General features: G+C 31.6%; 2 protein-coding genes across 3 annotated transcripts in view; one reads left to right on the top strand and one right to left on the bottom strand.

Moving 5' to 3' along the window:
* LOC127724657 (MORC family CW-type zinc finger protein 3-like) overlaps positions 1-21,412 on the bottom strand; it is a 39,344-nt gene extending 17,932 nt beyond the window's left edge. For both annotated transcript variants that reach the window (XM_052231690.1, XM_052231691.1), the window contains exons 1-10: positions 21,301-21,412; positions 21,130-21,202; positions 9,262-9,394; positions 8,554-8,771; positions 7,179-7,329; positions 6,365-6,503; positions 3,469-3,597; positions 2,612-2,734; positions 1,522-1,619; positions 795-881 (exon numbers count right to left, since the gene is read on the bottom strand). In XM_052231690.1, the coding sequence (XP_052087650.1) occupies positions 795-881; positions 1,522-1,619; positions 2,612-2,734; positions 3,469-3,597; positions 6,365-6,503; positions 7,179-7,329; positions 8,554-8,771; positions 9,262-9,394; positions 21,130-21,202; positions 21,301-21,330 (1,181 nt within the window). In that variant the 5' untranslated portion in view covers positions 21,331-21,412. The remainder of the gene's footprint in view (positions 1-794; positions 882-1,521; positions 1,620-2,611; positions 2,735-3,468; positions 3,598-6,364; positions 6,504-7,178; positions 7,330-8,553; positions 8,772-9,261; positions 9,395-21,129; positions 21,203-21,300) is intronic.
* The window catches only part of LOC127724703 (E3 ubiquitin-protein ligase parkin-like), a 558,693-nt gene that overhangs the window by 60,206 nt on the left and 476,928 nt on the right, over positions 1-21,559 (top strand). The gene's annotated exons all lie outside the window — the stretch shown is intronic.

Below are 21,559 nucleotides of genomic sequence, written 5' to 3'. Positions count from 1 at the left end.
TTAACTATAAAAAAAAGCTTAGTCCATTTATTAGCAAAATACGGAAAAATGAAAATGAATATTTTCAAAATTTTGCTCCGGATACTGTATTTTGGTCATAAACAAGCCTCTGTCCAAATTTCATAAAATTCAATGAAGATTTGACAAAGTTAATGATGTCCAGAAAAACTTTAACCACAGACTGAACCTAAATGTTAACGCCGCTGACGACGGAATCTAGGATCGCTATGTCTCGCTCTCATGACAGGCTCGACAAAAATTACTACACTTGCAGTGTTGTTGTAAAATAGAGCTTACATTTCATTTCAATACAAATTGTTGTATGTAATTGAAATTGCGTGATTTAACAAAGAATAATAGGAGACAATTTTTATGATATTACGCCTGCAATAAGTTTTAACTGAAACAAAAGGAAGTTTTAGAAAAATAGGTCAAAATAATTTTTAAAAGACAATGGACTTCTTAAATTAAAATGCCAATTATTTCTCAAGAACCGTTTATGTAGTTGATCATCGTCTGTCAATCCCATTGTCAATTTTTTCCACTTCTGTTCCATTTAGGCTTGAGCTTATGAAAGGAGAATTATGGGATATAGCTCTTCAACTGTTTCGGTTCTTATACATCCTTGGATTTCAAATATTCAGCTTTGAGCGTTCAGGACGAAAGTAAATACAGAAAAGTGCTTCGGACGCATGAAATTTATAACATGTTGTTTTCATTTTTTATGGAATACACACATCCATTTTATACTGTATAATTCAATGTGATTGGTTGAAACATTGTATAATGCATACTTATTTTGTGGTACAGTCTTCTCATTGCCTCCTCTTTTTTCATTCCAGTAATCGTTTAATTTTTGAGCAGCATTAGTCATAAATGCACTGAAATAAACAAAAAAAGTTCAGCTTAGGAAACTATTTGATCTTCCTCAAATTTTCATGGTCAAAAATATTCTTTATATATATTGTACTTTCAAAATATACAGTTCCAATTTTCACAGGCTTTTGATTTGGCATTTAAACTCTGGCATGAATACCTCTGAAAATTTCCACTTGTCACACTGCTTACCTTGCATCTTTGCTCTATGAAATTTTATACTAACTGAATAAGTGAAATAATTTTGAGGACCACAATAGCTAATTCACCATTCTTTGATTATAATTAGCTATTTACACATTATATTTGGTAATTTCACACAATTTTGTCATATAAACTATTCTAGTATTACAATACAACCATATAGTGTATTAAAAAAGGTCCTGGGATGACAAAATGTGAAACAGCAATCCACAGGTCAGTTGAAAGATGTATCCTTTAGAACCTATTATTGTACAAGTTCTTATGTTCTAAAATATGCCTTCTTTAGTAAGTCACCAATTGTCAAAAGGAGAATAAATCACACAGAATTAAATAGATCTTACCCAAATTTTCTACAGATTGCATATTTGCCAATGGACGTTAAGCAACCAACAATCAATTAATCTACACACTGCATGCTTTAAACAATAAACTTGAAATTACCTGTACTTATCATCTCTTTGGAAATCTTGTTTGTTATGTATTGGAGTAAGAAAATAGGAATCAACTACACCAACAACACCAATTCCAAGTTCATTTGGCTGAAACAGAAAGGTTAGTAAATATAGTACAGATGAATTATACCACATCTAACTACCGTGGATTCATTATTATTCGTTGGATACCAATTTTCGTGGATTTCGTGTTTACCCGGGAACCACCAATTCCAATGTCCAACGAATTACAAATTTTGTATAGGAATTTATGCAGACTTTGGCAAAACCGTGAAATCAAATATCCACGAAAATACAAGTTTTCCTCAATCCACGACAATTGGTACCCACGAAAATAAATGAATCCACAGTAGTCCATGTATTAAGTGTCTTAAACAAGACTGTGTTGGACATCAATAAGTGTAACATGTGCCATGAAAATTCATTGCATCGATGAACCATGAAAATGACTTTAAGGTCAACTGAACCTACATATACATCTTACATGATTACATAGACCTTATAAGAAAGTTGATCTATTACTGGTACTCATAGTAAGTAAGAAACTGTGGCTCTTTTCACAAAAAATCTTAAGAGTAAAAATACTCGTAAGTCATACACATTTCAGTATAACTTTTAATCGTAAGATTTTTTGTGAAAAGAGTCGCTGACCTACAAATGAACACATTATCATTGAAAACATAAAAAGATAAAGGCAAATACAGTTGAATAATAACTCATTGTAATTGTCAAACTGACCTAATCATAGAAAACTTACCTGTGAATTTAGTAGTCAAGGAAACATTATAATCAAAGTCAAGGACAGCTGACATAAGCTAAACAAAATTATGTGTCAATAGGACACTATGCCCTGCTCACACTAACATATGTCCATGTTTAGTGAACTGTAAATTCATCTCAAAATCTTAATTTAGCATTTAATGTAAACAGTTCACCTCACAATGAACATGTGTATTAAGTTTCAGGTTGATGAAACCGGTTTCATGGTGAAGTACCTTCACAAAAACTTTAACCTGAGAATGTACTAACTTCAACAATTTGGTTGGAAATATGTTATTTTGGGGAATATAAATATTTACCTGCTTCTGGTATCCAATTTTCTCATAAGCTCGTATTAATCTATTTTTATGGTACATCATAATACCATAATCATCACTGTTTTTACTTGATGTAAATCCAAACCTGATAGGTATTGGTCTCTCCTGTATTCTGTTAAGGTCAAACTATTTTTATGGAATCAGTTAAAAAATGTGAGTTACCCTATATTCATATATTTTCATTGGTATTAATGTTCATGGTTGTAGAAAATTTGCTATAAAAACGGTACCTTATTTGTGGGTTTTCTCATATGCTTCTATTTGTTTCAACAAATATTTTTTTACTATGTGTTTAAAATACCATTGAAACTTAATTATCTCATTAGAATCAACATTTATAGATCGTACTCTTTTACCAGATGTACTATTCGATCAAGTAAAATTAAGTTCTAAAACAACATAATTATGCCAATCACTTATGGACAAATAAAAGTGGTTCAATCTTACAGGAACTTTCTACGTTATTTTTTAACGTGATGTAATAAATCCTCAATGCCATATTCTTCCACTTTCTAAATTATCTTTATATGATTGATGCTAGTTAAAATCAACTAGTGATGGAGTGCCTCAAACATGAGACAATGCAATCTCAATGTCATATTATAGAAATATTCAAATTAACCAGATCAGTCAGTTCAAAAATTACCAATATATCAACTAAATTGTCAGCTACATTATATCAATGATAGACTAAATAAATCTGGCTGAAAAGTAAACATTTGAAAACTAAAGGTCCAGCACAAATCTTGATGGTGTACAATATTGAACCTACAGCCCACTACAACTTTCTGGAATGTGATCATATCTGATAACAATTATGTGATTATTTGGAAGGATACAGCCCATGTTGGTCTGTAGGTATCTATTTCTGTCTGTGATAAACTTTTCTGTATTAGTTTTGTCTTGACTTTCTTCCCACGAATAACAATTTTCATTTTTGGTTTAAGATAAAGTATGCTGCAATAATCCTGTAAAAATAAATATATATAACATGAATTCATTATTGCAGGTCACATTTATCAGACTTTAATTAGATTGACATTAATTGATAATCTGCTGCTGCTATATATATTTGTTCAGTGTTTTCCATAGGACTTATTTATAGAGGGCTGTGGTAAGTGATATCCAACTGAATCGTCTTTCTGGTTACCATGTGATGTAACATTTGTACTGCAATGTCTTATAAATCAAAACAAATTAAATTTGAAAAAGAATAGGTTTTTATCTTCAAATGATCTTATCTATGCATTTACAGAAGTGGAAATAAGTTACATTTTATTCATATTTACTGTTAATTATATATATAATTAAAAATGCATTAATAATTGAAATATATTTGTAAATACTTTGATTTGATTACACCCCCTCGTCCATATTTTTTTTATATGTGTAAGTATGTAGCAGCACAGTATGTATATCTATTTACCAACCCTCATGGGTAATCAAGTTTGTTAAACACCCCTGTAGTAGTAGTATAAAATCGAGAATGGAAATGGGGAATGTGTCAAAGAGACAACAACCCAACCAAAGAGCAGAAAACAGCCCAAGGCCACCAATGGGTCTTCAACACAGCAAGAAAATCCCGCATCCGGAGTCGGGCTTCAGCTGGCCCTAAACAAAAATATGTACTAGTTCAGTGAAAATGCACGTCACACTAAACTCCGAAACATATAAATGAACTCAAATTAAAAAACATACAAGACTAACAAAGGCCAGAGGCTCCCGACTTGGGACAGGTGCAAAAATGTGGTGGGGTTAAACATGTTTTGTGAGATCTCAACCCTCCCCTTATACCATCTTATACCTCTAGCCAATGTGGAATAAACAAACACACAGCAATACGCACAGTAAACAGTCCAATGTCAGAATAGGTAACAGAAGAAACTAAGCAAAATGACAATGATACAAAAATTAACAAAGGGCTACTAGCAGTTACTGACATGCCAGCTCCAGACCTCAATTAAACTGATTGAAAGATTATGTCTTCATCATATGAAAATCAAGCACAATCCCTCCTGTTAGGGGTTTAGTATCATACCATTATAAAAAATATGAGAAGAACATAACCTGTGTCATGCCAACAACTGGTTTTATAATAAATGTGTTTATTTCCGATTCAAAGACCCTATGAGTGAATCAATATTAATTAAAAATAATGCCATCTTTAATAACCTGACAACAGTACCGTAACTATAACCCTTTTGAATATCTATTTACACTAAAAGAGTTCATTAACAATTTCATAAATTACTGGCATATGAGAAGGTCTTAAGTAGCCAACTTGGGTAAATCATTTCATATCAAAGAAAAAAGTAATTACCCTTTCCATTAGAAGTATTGTAATGATGTTAAAGACATGTTTAAATATATTCCAAATTTCATCTGAACCCCATTTTTCTATCTGGAATACAATTTCTTTTTTGTAAGGTTTGTTATCTATAAAGAATGCTATGTAAAAAAATTGTTTTTTAGTTAAATATGTATGTGCTGTACATAATCTTATTACTAAGGTGAAAAACTCCATAAGGAGGTTCTTCTACTTAACAGGAGGCTAATACAAAGAAAAAGAGTTTGCCAATTGAAACAAATTACAACTTGTGAAGCTTATGTATGATCACTTGATGATTTAAAATATTGCCACCATAATATATTAGAAGATTTGACATTCTCTCATCCACTTCCTGTTTATGATTTGACAGTATGGCCATTAAAATGCTTTTTTTTCAAATCCAAGCAATCTACTATCAGTGTTGGAACTGACTTGAGCAGAAAACTTAAAATTGCTAATTAATTCAAATTCACCAGACCATGACCTTGGGGCCAGGGCCTTGAAATTGTTGTTAGACTGATATGTAATGATAGTAATGCAACTTTAAAGAAAATATAATTCACCTATCACAAGTCGTTCCTATCAAACTGACTTAAGCAGAAAACTTATTTATATATTGCTTATTAATAGAAAGTTGCTAGACCATGACCTATGGGGGCAGGGCCTCAAAATAGTTGTTAAAACTGATATGAAATGATAGTAATGCAACTTTAAAGAAAATATCATTCATCTATCACAAGTAGTTCCTATCAAACTAACTTAAGCAGAAAACTTAATATTGAAAATTGCTTATTAATTGAGTCGCTGGACCATGACCTAGGGACAGGGCCTCAAAATAGTTTTCACACTGATATGTACTGATATAATGCAACTTTATAGTTAATATCATTGATCCATCACAATTAGTTCCAATCAAACCGTCTTAAGAAGAAAACTAACAAATTTTTGACACTGTCCCAGTCGTCATTGACACACATGACACAGGAAAAGTAACACCTATGCCTGGTCTTCCACAACTTTCGTCGCAGGCGAGACAAACACATTAAGCCCTTGTTGTTACAATAGTACATACTGGGTGTCTCCTTTTCAGCAAAATTTCAAGAGAGAATAAAAAAAATATACAACTTTGTTTTTTATGAAGTCAGCTATAAACAGTCCTGGCAGGATGTTAATTTTGAAGGACAGGTTGTAATGACAAGTTCCATCCAAGCTGTAGTGTATCTTTGCTTGTCTAGCAATTCCAATATAATTTACACATTTTCACATTTACAGATTTCATAATCATAACATATCACATATCACTAACATAAGTTATATGTCTTGATAATTTTTAGTTGAAATTAGGACAAAATATTTTCACAATTCCAAGACCTACATGAGCAACACAACATCAAAATCATACATACCCTGAGTGAAACTTTGTATCGTGGTTTGGATTCTGCTTGTATTCTGTTAATGGTAGAATAATCCTTAACATGGGTATCTGGATTTCTGATGTCTAAAGGGTCACTGTCAAAATCTAACTCTAAATTTCCATTTCCTATTCTAAAATAAATTAATTTAATACAATGAAGTGAAATACATTTGTCATTTCTAAATTTATTCTTTTAACTGAATATTAGTTATTTCTCTTGTTTTCATATAACTCATAAAACTGTGTTTGACAATGGTGAACCAACACCTTTCTGTAGTGCTTTAATTGGAATAGTAATCTATCTAGGAGTGGATACCTAGCATATTCATCTTTCAACAGATTATAAACTAACAAAAGGCTCTCAAAATGACAGCAAACAGGGTTCTATTTCATTTATTAGTGTCATTGTTAAAACAATGACGGGCCATAACTCCTTAACGGCAAAAGTGAAAATTCTCCATATTAAACTTTGCCTCAATTTTGCAATTAAGAACAACATATTAAAATTTGAAAGGCATTTGTTGAAAGATTCATAAGTTATTGCACAGAAACAACTGGAGTCAAAAGCTCACCATATAACCCCAAATCAACCTGAAACCAGTAACGCTATTTCCTACATAAAACCTGATTAAAACTCACAAAACAGCAATACTCACTTGATTCACTCTATAAAACAAGTTTATTTTGTCAAACTACAATAGTTTTGATATGTAAGACTAAGAGTGGTATCTTCATGATAGATAAAGAGTATAATAAAACACTGCAGTAAATAAAATTCTGTTAGTGTTACAGCAACCAACACTTACCTTGCTAAGTTGTATATAATTATTTTAGTGCCAGTCTTGAGTTTCTCCATAGAATCCAGTTCGTTAAGTAGATCTTTCTCTGTCTTTAGAATGGAATGTTGAAGTATGGATTGTAAATTACTCTTCACATCTCCTGTGTTACTTCTCATCTGTACAATATTTTGTTAAGGTAATCACATTGGTTACTCATAAAAAGTTCAAAATCTTTGTTTTGATCAACACAGAAACTCTTCTCAACTGGTATTTGTGGCAAGGCTTTTATAGTTTAAAATTCAAGATTTCAATCTGGACATTGAAGAAACTTTTACCCTTTGACTCCTACGGATAATTTGTAAAAAGTGTACTTGAAAATTACCTTTTCACAATCTTGTAACTTTTTGCAGTTTCACATCAGAGGCATAGATAGGTTGGAATTGGAAATGACTGGCATATAAGTAGAAAGTTTGGCATGCTTATTAAACAAATCACATTTATGTGGAAAGTCCTGGTGTGTTTTGCACAGGTCGATGAAGAACCTTTACAGGGCTAGGCATTGATATATCCCAATAAAAAGTTGTTCTTCAAGGTAAATTGCAATTACAATTATTATGAGTGCTTAAGATTTTTTTCAAAATTTTGCTCAAATCTTAAAATGAACACCTTTAAATAGTTGTCTTATAAAAGATAGGTACATAATAAATGATGTAATACATGGTCAATATCAGTAGACAACATAAAAAAATAAAAGTCTCTATTTGATTGTACAGAGTGTAAATTATGGTATTTCTTTTTTTATCAAAATAGGTAATTATTACTGGTTGCAATGAATTACCCTGATTTCTAATTGTAATAAAAATGGATAATTTCACATGTAAAATAAATCTGATAGTCTCACTCCTCTAGCATCATACAACAACAGGTGTTATCAAGACGGCTGTTGTTGGTGACGTTCCATCAAAACAGTTGAGAATGCATGGAAAAAGATATAGTTCCCTTCATTTTCTACTTTATTTCCACTAAAAAGTCCATGGTCAATTAATAAAAAGATTAACTAATCCAAGAATTAAAATACAGCGCATTCACATTTGTTTACCAGTTAACACGGCTAATGTCTTGTTTAGTCACTAGTTGAATATTTTTCTATATTTGTGGGTAAGTTATTCTATAAATAATATCACACACATGTAAAAGTACATGTACCATATAATCTTAGCATTTTTCCTTAGTTTTGAATGACTCTAGATCTGAAAATAATTAGTACATTATAAACATGTATATATATTAAACCATCCGTAAAAAAAAGAGAAAAAATGATAGACTAGGAAATAAGATTCATTTAGAATCATTCCAATTTAATATGCAGATTAAGAAAATTTTCTTTGAAATAAAAGGATATTATCAGGCAATGACCAGGAGACTATTGGAACCAGAACTGTCTCTGCTTTGATGTTCTTCAAGTAAGTCTGTGATAGCATACCAACACTCATATAGTGTTCCTGACGTGTAAAAACAAGTGCATCATTCCCTAATTTCATGGATCCAGACTTAAACCCATTACCATAATGTCCAATTGGTTGATGACTTCCAACTGCTTCTTTTTCACAATAACCAAAACTAAAAAATACAAGACATTACATACATTCCAAATGTCATTACCAGTACGTGGTAACACTAAATAGCTACATTTGAAGTCATTTCTCTTTTTTTTTTTACTGTAACGTAGCTTTTTTTTACACATGTAAGCTGCTGAATGCTTATATTATTTGTGCCTTCAGGAAATAATGGTAATGATACACAGTAGTAGAATGCACAGACTTGCATCATAAATTCTACTAGTACATGTAGTAGTTATTTCAAATGATGTAAGGAAACACAAGTGAATGAGAACTAATTTCAATTATTACCGGCACCTGTCTATTGTTGAAGACTGTATGATGCCATTTAGATGTCTTTTGGTTATTTTTGTCATATGGTAAATGATTGGCAAATATGTAAATAATTGTAAAAGACTATTAACTGTGTTTTACTGGGCTCTAAGTTATGTTGAAATTATGCTTTAAAATCATGGCAAACCTGGCTCCTACCACAAAAGTGGCATACAAACCTCAGCATTTTATGCAGCTTGTTTGGATCCATTCCATATCCATTATCAACAAATGTTAAACAAATAGTATTATTGATAGATCTTTTATCAATCCATATTTCAGAGGCATTCACATCAGGATCATAAGCATTGTCTACAATAATAATAAATACATTTTAAAGAAAATTACACTCATTTTAGAATTTTTAGTCTTGTACCATTATCAATGTTCTCCCAGTATTTTCAAAAGGCACAATAGGAATTGAAATAGCTCCCTTAAATTATAGCACTGGCACCACATTTACAATACATTCTATACATGTATAAAATCTTTTCAGATAGCACAATCGTGCTATAAGGCCTTGTGTAGAACACTGATTATTTTATGAAACACTTGCACTTTGTAATACATGTAATAATTTCCCTCAAATAAAAAAACAACCCTTTTTTTACACAGTAAATCATTATCTACAAACTGATCAACTGGTAGCAGTTCAGCTCATAGCTAGTGAAAGGTTGTTAGTATGAAGCAATAGCAGTGTAATAAAAAATCTGGCTTCAATCTGATTGCCCCCGAGGGATCTTTACTGAAATAAACACATATTGTATTGTATTGGTAGATGTCCCATTAGAACCCCATATCTACATTGTAAAAAAAATATTATACATACATTATATGTTGTTCATGCAGAGTAGCGGATTTAGCAGGTTGGGTACTAGCCTGGCATCCCGGCCCAATCTAGCTTCGCGTCACAAGATACTGACAAGTTGAGCCAGGATCCCAGGCTAGTTGGGTACAACCCGCCAAATGGGGAACTATTCCTCAAATGAGTAACAATCCCTCATGTGATAGTGCTAAAATTTAACTTTTCTTAACTGGGTCTTTTTACAGTAAAAAGACCAGTTACGAAAAATTAAATTAAGTAATACTTAAAATGGCACAAATTTATAGAAAATGAAACAACTTTTTCCAAAGAACCATATTTCTATTTTGGGTTTTTAAAAAGTTAGTAGTCAGGGGTACTACTTGTACAAGTAATATTTATTTTCTTGAAGAAGTAAAAAAAATATACTTATACAAGTTAATTATAATGTTTGAATAATCTCCCCTTAATTTCTTAAAAATTCACTTGTATAAGTAAATTTTTTGCCTGAGGGGTTCACGCTTATATATTGGCGAGTTTTGGAAGTGACTATGGGCCACTCGATATCCTCGGAATAACGATTCTCAGAATATTTATACAGGTAGTTATTTATGTCTTTGATACGGTCCCTCTATGGATAGGCTACCACGTGACATTGTATATTTCAACAATCCGGCAAATTCATTTTGTAGATTTGAAAGTAAAACAATAAAGACTAGGTTGCATTCTAAAATTCAATATACATGATATATGTTAGAACCTATTTGCCCTTTGACAAAACATATATGTTTTAATAATGTGAATGTTTATTAAATATCAAGTATAATGATAACGCAATTATATAATGCATGCTTTGAGACGGTCCCTCTACGCGTTATGTGTGAAGTATTTAATAAACCTGGGAATAGTTTATCGATATACAATGACCGAGAATAAATTGATTGTTTCTGAATGTTTATCATTTGATATTTAGTATTTCAATCATAGCATGAGAAATGTCGGAAAGCATGAAGAAAATTAAGAAAACAATATTTCTGTTAAAAATATTTATCTAAGGTCGGAAAAACAGTGGTCGGTAAGCAGAAAGATAATCAAACAAAAGGATTTTTCTATAAAAAAAATATCTAATTTCATTAATAGATACTACCAGACTAACATGACTAAGAGAATATTCATTGTTAAGGTAAAACTGCGACTGAATTTATCCCTTATAATTATAGAATAAAATTAATATTATAATGTATACGTGCATTACGTCTCACAGGTTTGATCAGTCATTACATTTATGAACATTATATATAACGTATGAGCACCAATGAGCAGGGGTGCGTACCCAAAGTTAGCTAAATATCTAAATTTCAAACGGTCGTGAATGAAAAAAATACTTGCGTGGTTTCAATTCACAAGGATTTTAAATCCTTGTATCTCATACATACAACAACGTTATTAATATTTTACAATAATCATAACAAAATTAATTACTATCATAATGTTAATTATTTTATACTGTTTAGTATGGATTTATAAGTCTCTGCTTATATTTTGTATAGCAATTTATCATACATCAGTTATCATTTTCTACATAAAATAAGTACACAATATTTTGACTATTTTTTCAAATTGCAAGCGTTGAACTATTTGACCGGTCAATAGTCCCATTGACCAGCTATCCTACACGTCTTGATTCATTCACATTATACATCACCTTGTTCGTACGCACACTATCGGTTTGCGTTCACAACAATTCCGGATAAAATGTCAATGAATCCGGAGTAAAAACACTTGAGGTAGGTAGTTTGACATCCGAATTCAATTATTAGATTACTATATGTGATGACGCAAATTCATATTCTTATCCAGAGTATCAGTGCGTATGCTTTCTATTTATTTCTTGCACAAAAATACCACGTTCATGCATAAATATAATTTCACTCGTGAATGCAATTTTTCGCTTTTCTTATCTAAATTCAGGACACGGCAGTACGAGCTTGACATTTGACTTTCAAGCACGGTCATCATATATTGCTAATGGCATTCTGACCTCTAGCTGTTTCTCTTTTGTTTTGTTTTTTAAGTCACTGTATTTTTATAAACTTTGACATTTTCAAAATGCCAAATATTTTCTACCCAAAGAATCATGAGAATAGATTACTTAACTTCGTACTTTGTTTGGCCTTTTTAACTATTTTCATTCGAGCGTCACTGATGATTCTTTGTAGACATAACTCGCGTCTGGTGTACAAGATGTGAATCCTGGTATCTTTTTATATCTACATGTCTTTTTATATAAATTGGTTCTTTCGAGAGTATGTTCAGAACTTCAGGTATTCATAAAACTTCTGAAAATAAGATATTGTTCAAAACCTAGTTTCCCTGTAGAATATTTGGATTGATTTAAGTAAAATCAGGATTTTCTTAAAATTTGAGATGTTTTATGAGACCAGTCTGATTAAAATCAAACCTCTCAGCGCTAGATGTAGATAGAAAAATAGTTTTAATCAGACTGTTATGAGACCAAAATAAGTCTCTATATAAGAGGTCCAGATGACGCTGGTGTGTTACTCTCAAGAAAATGTAAGGGTTCCGCGGAACCCAGTGTCTCGCCTACTTTTGCTGTTAATTGCAGGCTCAACAAAAATGAGGAAAAAAATCAATAAAAATATTCCTTTAGATACTATCTTTTGATTGTAAGAAGCTTCTGTCAAAGTTTGGAATAAATCCAGGATAGTTTATGAATCTAATAAATGTTTTAAAAACTTTAACTGCAGACTGTATTTAATGTTAACTGGAAGTCCATTTATAAGTAAAATACGGATAAACAGGTACAAATTTTAACAAAATTTCCTTCTAGATACTAGCTTTTGATCATAAACAAGCTTCTGTCCAAAATTTGGTACAAATCCAGGATAGATTAAAAAAGTTATTAAAATTTCAAAAACTTTAACCAAAGAGTGAATGTATTGTTTCCTGGCAGAAAAACTAAGTCCATTTATAAGTAAAATACGGAAAAAATGGGAATTTTTTTTTTTTTAAATTTACTTCTGGATATTATCTTATGATCATAAACAAGCTTCTGTCCAAGTTTGGTACAAATCCAGGATAGTTTAAGAAAGTTATTAAAATTTTAAAAACTTTAACCACAGAGTGAATGTAATGTTTCCTGGCAGAAAAACTAAGTCCATTTACAAGTAAAATACGGAAAAACAGGAATTTTATTTTTACAAAATTTACTTCTGGATACTATCTTATGATCATAAACAAGCTTCTGTCCAAGTTTGGTAGAAATCCAGGATAGTTTAAGAAAGTTATTAAAATTTCAAAAACTTTAACCACAGAGTGAATATTTGTGGACGCCGCCACCGACGACGACGCCGACGCCGACGGAATGTAGGATCGCTATGTCTCGCTTTTTCGACTAAAGTCGAAGGCTCGACAAAAATATACGAAATCTTCACAGAATGAATGTGGTCTTGAAAAAAAATTAATTTACCTATTTAAACCATATCATTATTATTTGCTTTTATATACAAATCAGAAATAACCAATTTAAAATGGAAAATTTTAAAGAAAAAAAAAGGAAAAAAAAATCCCCCCCCCCAAATTTTTTTTGTTGAAACCCCTTATGATTCATCACCCCCAAACTCAATCCCAGCCTTCCCTTTGTGGTATGGTACCTTGCAGTACAATTTCAGAGAGATCCATACACTTGAACACAAGTTATTGTCTGGAAACTAGAAAAATGCTTGTTTTTTGGCCCCTTTTTGGCCAAAATTCCTAAACAATTAGGGCAATTACCCCCAAACTCAAACCCAGCTTTCCCTTTGTGATATGGAACCTTGTTGTACAATTTCATAAAGATCCATACACTTACACACAAGTTATTGTCCTGAAACTAGAAAAATGCTTGTTTTTGCCCCTTTTTTGCCCCTAATTCCTACAATTTTGAGGCAGTTACCCCCAAAATCAATCCCAGCCTTCCCTCTGTGGTATGGTACCTTGCAGTACAATTTCAGAGAGATCCATACACTTGAACACAAAGTTATTGTCTGGAAACTAGAAAAATGCTTATTTTTGGCCCCTTATTCCTAAACGTTTTGGGCAATTACCCCGGTACTCAATTCCAGCTTTCCCTTTGTGACATGGAACCTTGTAGTACAATTTCAGAAAGATCCATACACTTACACACAAGTTACTGTCATGAAACTAGAAAAATGCTTGTTTTTTGCCCCTTTTTTGCCCCTAATTCCTAAAATTTTGAGGCAATTACCCCCAAAATCAATCCAAGCATTCCCTTTGTGATATGGAACCTTGTGGTACAATGTCAGAGAGATCCATACACTAACACACAAGTTATGTCTGGAAGTTACAAAAATGCTTATTTTTTGCCCCTTTTTGGCCCCTTATTCCTTAACTGTTGGTACCATAACCCCCAAAATCAATCACAAGCTTCTTTTTGTGGTATTGAACCTTATGGTAAAATTTCATAGAGATCCATTCACATGAAGTAAAGTTAGAGTGCGAAAACCAATGTGTCTTCGGACGACGACTACAACAACGACGACGCCAACGTCATACGACTGCAAATTTTTTTGCAGTCGTATAAAAATGATGTACAATCCCAAGTATAAATGAAATAGTCAAGCTTAAAATGTATATTCCAGTGTTCTCCCCAGGGCCTTTTAGCATCATGGTAATGTGATGCTATATTTCTTGAATGTGATGCTATCTGAATTGATTTTCTTATAGATTATGTTATGGATGTGATGCTATAATATTTAGAAACAAGATGGTTTTTCAATTTCCAATGTTTTCCAGGATGCTAAATGAAATGTCTGGGGAGAACACTGTATTCAAATAGTAGCTGCATAAACACTTTTCTATTCACAACTATCCGACATTGCTTTCAACTGACTTGTGCAAGAATGTACACACTATTACATATTTTAATAAAGGTAGTTTAACTTCATCATAATCATCTTCTATTCACAGTCAATTATTTCGATTCAAAAGCAAATAAAAATTCAGCAACAATCTTATAGTGACCAGTCAGCGGTCTTAGGTTCACGTATTGCTTCTTTTTTTTTTTAAAGAAAGCAACTTGTTTTACAATCCCACAAAAATTCTCAAGTTTTGAGATGTAAAAACATGCCTTTAATGATTTTTCCCAGGTTAGCTCATAATTTTTGATTAGAGTTCAATGTTTCATCTCATTAATTCAACAAAGAAAATGATTGAGCAAACATCTTGAGTATTTGCACAAGGCCTTCAAAAATTGCTCCTTGGGGGCTTGTAAATGAGCAGTGTTCTGAAGATAACAGGCAAATGAGATTTTCATTGTCCATGAAATTACACCAAAATGATTAGTTAAGACATCTGCAAAGGACAGACAATTTAAAATTCTATTAGAGCAAAGAAGTCCTAAGAATTCAAGAAAAGAAGATAGGATGACTTTTTCACTTTTATAAGTAAAAAAATCTGAATGTCTAAGGGACATAACTAAGCCAATTTTTTTTTACCTTTACAAGTCAATAAAATATACTTGCTTGTATAAGTATCCTACAAATTTACTTATATAAGTATTATGAGTATATTAATATTACTTCTCCAAGTAAATAAAAATTACTTGTACAAGTAGTACCCCTGACTGTAGTAGCCTTTGAAATAGTAATTTTTTTTTTGCGTGAACCCCTGAGGGTTCACGCATATTAATTAGTTAGAAATATAGTCTATGGAGGAATATTCGGAACCTTAATTATTGTTCATTTGGAACATTTATTCTTCTTATCTGTATTTGCTTCCTGTAATTAAGAGCACCTCCATACGGAGCATTTAAGATATCTAAAACTTGGCAAAAAAGAACTTTACACAGATCGCTAACTCACTTATATGCTATATGGTAATAAAAGATATAGTTAATAATCTATATAGAAAAAAAAAAGAAATAGATTCCCATACGTATAATTCTTAAAGAATAATAATGATTCAAAACATGGACACATGTATGATGTACCTCAGTCTTTCAAAAATTCATTAAATTAATCTAGAAATAATTAATGAGGCATTGCGAAATGGTCAACCAGTAGGAGACATTAATTAATGTTCCTTACAACTGATCATCAATAAGTGTAACTCTCCCACGAGACTGAGACGCATTGAGAGATTAAATTATCTAATATAAATCCATTTTTGAAGAGGCATAACTTTTAAGTTCAAGATACAAAAGATTTCATTAATAAAACACACGAGGTAAAAAGGGAATGCATTCTTATTGCCTATGATGAAACATAAATGTACACAAATATGATCATTGATAATTTAATAGAAACAGTTATCAATGCAGAAGAATTAATTGACACAAAAGAATATCCTTTAAAGATTTCAACAAAAAAGATTAAACTGCATTTGTTTAATTAATTCTAAGAAACAATAAATTTGAGTTTAATGGAAAGTTATACAAACAAGTTATAGGAGTGCCCCCTCCATAGGTGGTATATTTTCACCATCATGCACATATCTGCATCTGTCTGTCCTATTAATAAATATCTTAGATAAGTTCAAATGGAAAGAAAACACCAAATTACACTGTCAATATAGAGATGACGGTTTTATGGTCTTCACAGTCAGAATAGAGCAAGTTGAAGATTTCTTTAACATAGCGAACAAAATTTCCCCTATACTTAAGTTCACATATGAGGTAGTAGTTGGGAGACTTTTAAAAAGGGACCCATGCTTAAAAAGTTAACTTTAAGCAAAAAATCCCAAAACACTGTTAAATTTCTGAATTATAGGCAACAAACATAAGTTAGCAAAAAACAGAGTAAAGTTTTGAGATTTATTACATATGTTGATTGAAGGAACCGCATTTCATAATAATCAAATTATCCTGTGACTGATATGATTATATAATATTTGGTAAACTATGCTTGCCAATGACAGAACTTTTCAATAAACATGGCATTGAATGTTGAGTCTTAGCAAAGCGAGCTAAATGACATCAAATTGACCAGTGTTGTACAAGATATAATTCAATGGCAATATTTTTAAACAAAAAAAAACGAAAAAGAGACACGATAATAAGCAAACAAAAAAACAGGCTCCGGATTTGGACAGGTATATAAGTATACATGTATAAGCAGCAAATTGAACGTATCAGCTGGATCCAAACCCATTTCTAAGATGGAACAGGATAATACGGCACAAAATAAAATGGTAAGCAAGTAGATTTTGTCTTATTTGGTAGGAATAAAACTTCCACATTTTATGAAACAAAATATTGTACTTATTCTGAAAAATGTGTATTTTAAAAAGAAAAATATATAAAATTACTGAGGGATTCTAGGTGAAATATTACCTCTACCAATAAACACCCTAAATGTGTCATCCACTGGTAGTAGTTTGACCTTTCACACTGGTAATAAAATGCTTCGCTGGGGCGCAGCTTGATACGACCGCAGAGGTCGAATCCTGAACAGTTGGGGCAAATATGGACACAACATTCAAGCTTGATACAGCTCTGAATTTGGATTGTTATTAAATATCGACACAGCATAGGTTTCTGACACAGAAAGAATGTGGTCTAAGAACTTGAATTTTTTTAATTTACCTATTATGGTCCAATGTCCAAAATCAAAATACATGGTTAGATTAAGCATATCAAAGAACCCCATATATTCAATTTTTGTTAAAATCAAACAAAGTTTAATTTTGGACCCCAACTTGGACAAACTTGAAAACTGGGCCCATAATCAAAAATCTAAACACATGTTTAGATTCAGCATATCAAAGAACCCCAAGAATTCAATTTTTGCTAAAATCAAACTAAGTTTAATTTTGGACCCTTTGGACCTTAATGTAGACCAATTTAAAAAACGGGACTTAAGGTAGCAATAAACAGTTAGGAAAAAATATTAAAATTTTCCCTCATAAATTTTACCATCCCCTTTTCATTGCCTTCTTGCAATATTAAGCCTACTGTTTGTGTCATATATGTGCATATGTATGTAATCAGAATCTTCCATAGATTTCATATCCAGGATATGAAATGGTAAAATATAATTTCTCCTTGGTGTATCCATGGCAACAATCTGCATTTTTTTGTTATAAAATATAGCAAAAAGGGGGGAAAAGATGTCACATATTTCCCCAAAATTTGACCAAAAGTAGAATTTCAATCACTTCAAGTAATACCTTTTCTGAAACTGTTTACATATATCTTTCAATAAATCCAATGAAAATCATATGTCTTTCGTCTCATTTTTTTGTAAAATTGCGTCAAAAACTTCGTGTAGAAAAAAAGTGTTTGTAAACATTACATTAATTTCTGGACCGATGACCGGTCTAGCTATGAAAATACGGAGAGTCAAACAGAAAATAGCCCATAAAACATGTAAAAAATAATCTTGATGTTCTTATAAACCACCTTTGAAGGCTAAATTAGTACTCAGCTGTCTAAAAATGAATTTTATTACACAATAACTTTCATATTTGAAAAATCCACCGGGGCCAAAATGCGAAACCAAACTCCTAACTGTGTATTGCTACCTAAAATTAAAAATCTAAATACACGGTTAGATTTGGAATATCAAAGAACCCCAATAATTCAATTTTTGATGAAATCAAACAAAGTTTAATTTTGGACCCTTTTGACCTCAATATGAACCAATTTGATAGCGGGGCCCACAAATAAAAAATCTAAATTCATGGTTAGATTCAGCATATCAAAGAACCCCATATATTCAATTTTTGTTGAAATCAAACAAAGTTTAAATACTGGACCCTATCTTGGACCAACTTGAAAACTGGGCCCATAATCAAAAATCTAAACACATGTTTAGATTCAGCATATCAAAGAACCCCAAGAATTCAATTTTTTTTAAAATCAAACTAAGTTTCATTTTGGACCCTTTCGACCTTAATGTACACCAATTTAAAAAACAGGACCAAAAATTAAAAATCTAAATACACGGTTAGATTTGGAATATCAAAGAACCCCAATAATTCAATTTTTGATGAAATCAAACAAAGTTTAATTTTGGACCCTTTTGACCCCAATTTGGACCAACTTGAAAACTGGGCCAAAAATCAAAAATCTAAAAACATGTTTAGATTCAGCATATCAAAAAACCTCATATATTCAATTTTTGCTAAAATCAAACAAAGTTTAATTTTGGACCCTTTGGACCTTAATGTAGACCAATTTGAAAACTGGACCCAAAATTAAAAATTTATATACACTGTTAGATTCGGCATAACAAATAAATAAATGTGATCAAAGATTTTACAAATCTAATGCGCCATACTGTGCAATTAAAGACTTCTTGAAATTTTTCAATACTGTAAATTCAGAAATTATTGCGATGTTTTTATTATTGCGAAAAATGCGACAGGGTTATAATCGCAATAATTTAAATTCGCATTTTGAAATTTTTTATATGAATTAAACAGAATTTTTCTCAATATCGCAAAAATTAAAATCGCATTTTAGTCTAAAATATCAAAATCGCAATAATAAATGCACGCAATAATTTCTGAATTTACAGTATTTGAAATTTGAAAAAAAAATAATTTTTGAAGAATAATCCTTTTTAATTTCTGAAATCTGAAATGAGAAAAAATTGACCCCCACAATTTCTTTTTATCCCCCCCCCCCTTTTTTCCCCCAAAAAATTCTTTCCCTCAAGATATGGTCATAATCTCAATTCAAATTTCCAATGGAGTTGGCAACCATAATTACCCATTTAAATTTACCATAGTGCTAACTTAATCTATTTTATAATAGAATTAAAAATATAGTGTCAAATCTTTCATATGGATTTTTTTGTAAAAAAAAAAGATGCAACATTTGCAGATATTTTTACTGGTCTTCCTTTATAAATATGCATTTCTTTAAACATAATTTAAAAGCAGTGTAAGGGAAGTAACCAAAACGTTGTATTTGGATTACCTCCCTTACACTGTTTTAAATTATCTTTATTGTTCATTAACCATTACTTTATACATAATTTAAAAGCAGTGTAAGGGAGATAATTTCAATGATGTATTTGATTTATCTCCCTTACACTGCTTTAAATTATGTTTTGTACTAAAGTATTTGTCCATTAACCAGGACAACCCTGTTTTTCCCCCTTTTTTGCCCCTAATTCCTAAACGGTTTGAGCAATAACCCCCCAAAGCAAATCCTAACCATCCCTTTGTGGTATGGAAACTTGTAGTATAATTTCAGAGAGATCCATACACCGTTCCACAGTTATTGTCTGGAAACTAGAAAATGCTTATTTTTGGCCCCTTTTTGGCCCTTAATTCCTTAACTGTTGGTACCATAACCCCCAAAATCAATCCCAACCTTCCTTTTGTGGTATTTAACCTTATGGTCAAATTTCAAAAAGATCCATTCACTTAAACTAAAGTTAGAGTGCGAAAACCAATGTGTCTTCGGACAACGACGGACGACGACGACGCCAACGTCATACCAATATACGACCACAAAATTTTTTTGCGGTCATATAAAAATGAAAGCTTAGTGAACACCATCCAGAAATGAACTATTGAAAAAAAAACATTCCTCATCTCCCTACTTTATATTTAACACCACTCTCAACATGCCATAATTGTCTTGATTTACAATAAAAAGAAAATATTATCCTACACACACATGGTAATGAAAATACTGAGATATAATTTACAATTCAGTTAAAATAACAATTAGCATAAAAAAGTTCTAAGGTTCACGTATTGACTTTTTTTTTAAAAGCAACTTGTTTAAGTTTTCATAGGCTTCTAACTTCTCAGTATATCAGGTAAGGGCTATTCATATTTTGGAAAATTTGCTGCATTTTTTATGAATATATGCCATTTTAAGTAAAAAAAAACTAAGTTAAGAAAATTTGCTTTTAGCACTATCAAATGAGGGATTGTTTTACTCATTTGGGGAATAATTCCCCATTTGGTGGGTTGTACCCAACCTGTTTAGGGGGTGCCCAGGCCCTGCCCCTTGTGGAGCGGCCCCTCTTTTTCAAAATCTGGATCTGCATCTGATCTGGGAACAGTATCTATCTAACGGAAGTCTCGTAGGCTTTTATATGTTCCTGATCTGATGCAATATAAATAATTATGACATTTCTCAAGTTGAAAATGATGAATCTTCTGTAGATAGATTTTCCCACTTAGATTAAAATTCATTTATTTACATGACAGAACCAGGATTTTATTACTTTTCAGTTTGTTTATACTTTGTAAGGATGCTCACCAAGAAGTTCTGCAACTGCACTGAAAGCGAAAGTATGACTGGTGCTGTTTCCGTGTAGGTATGCAGGAGACACCTGGATAAATAAAAGAGCAATGGCAATTCAACATGTTCAATGTTTTATTTTTTACCCATTACGACTAACATGAATTGCAATTTCAATGTATTTATTACCTTAGAAGTTTGAACTCCCCTGTATGCCATTTTTATGACAATGGGATTGGTCAGGCGAGTAGATAGTTCTATCAATTTCGATGTTTTAATCGTTATTTATCTATTATTCGGTATATAAATGCATTATTCCTTTCGTCATTTTTTTCTAATTAATCCCAATTTCTCTCGAGTAACTTCTTATGAGGATGATCATAATGTTTTTTTGCAGTACATAGATCTTCGGAATCGAACTAAAATTATTTGGTTCGTTCTCACTGGA

Source organism: Mytilus californianus, unplaced genomic scaffold (assembly GCF_021869535.1).
Source record: "Mytilus californianus isolate M0D057914Y unplaced genomic scaffold, xbMytCali1.0.p SCAF_14, whole genome shotgun sequence".
Classification (NCBI taxonomy): Eukaryota; Metazoa; Mollusca; class Bivalvia; order Mytilida; family Mytilidae; genus Mytilus; species Mytilus californianus.
The sequence above is the reverse complement of the archived record's forward strand: the minus strand, read 5'-3'. Positions and strand labels throughout refer to the sequence as shown.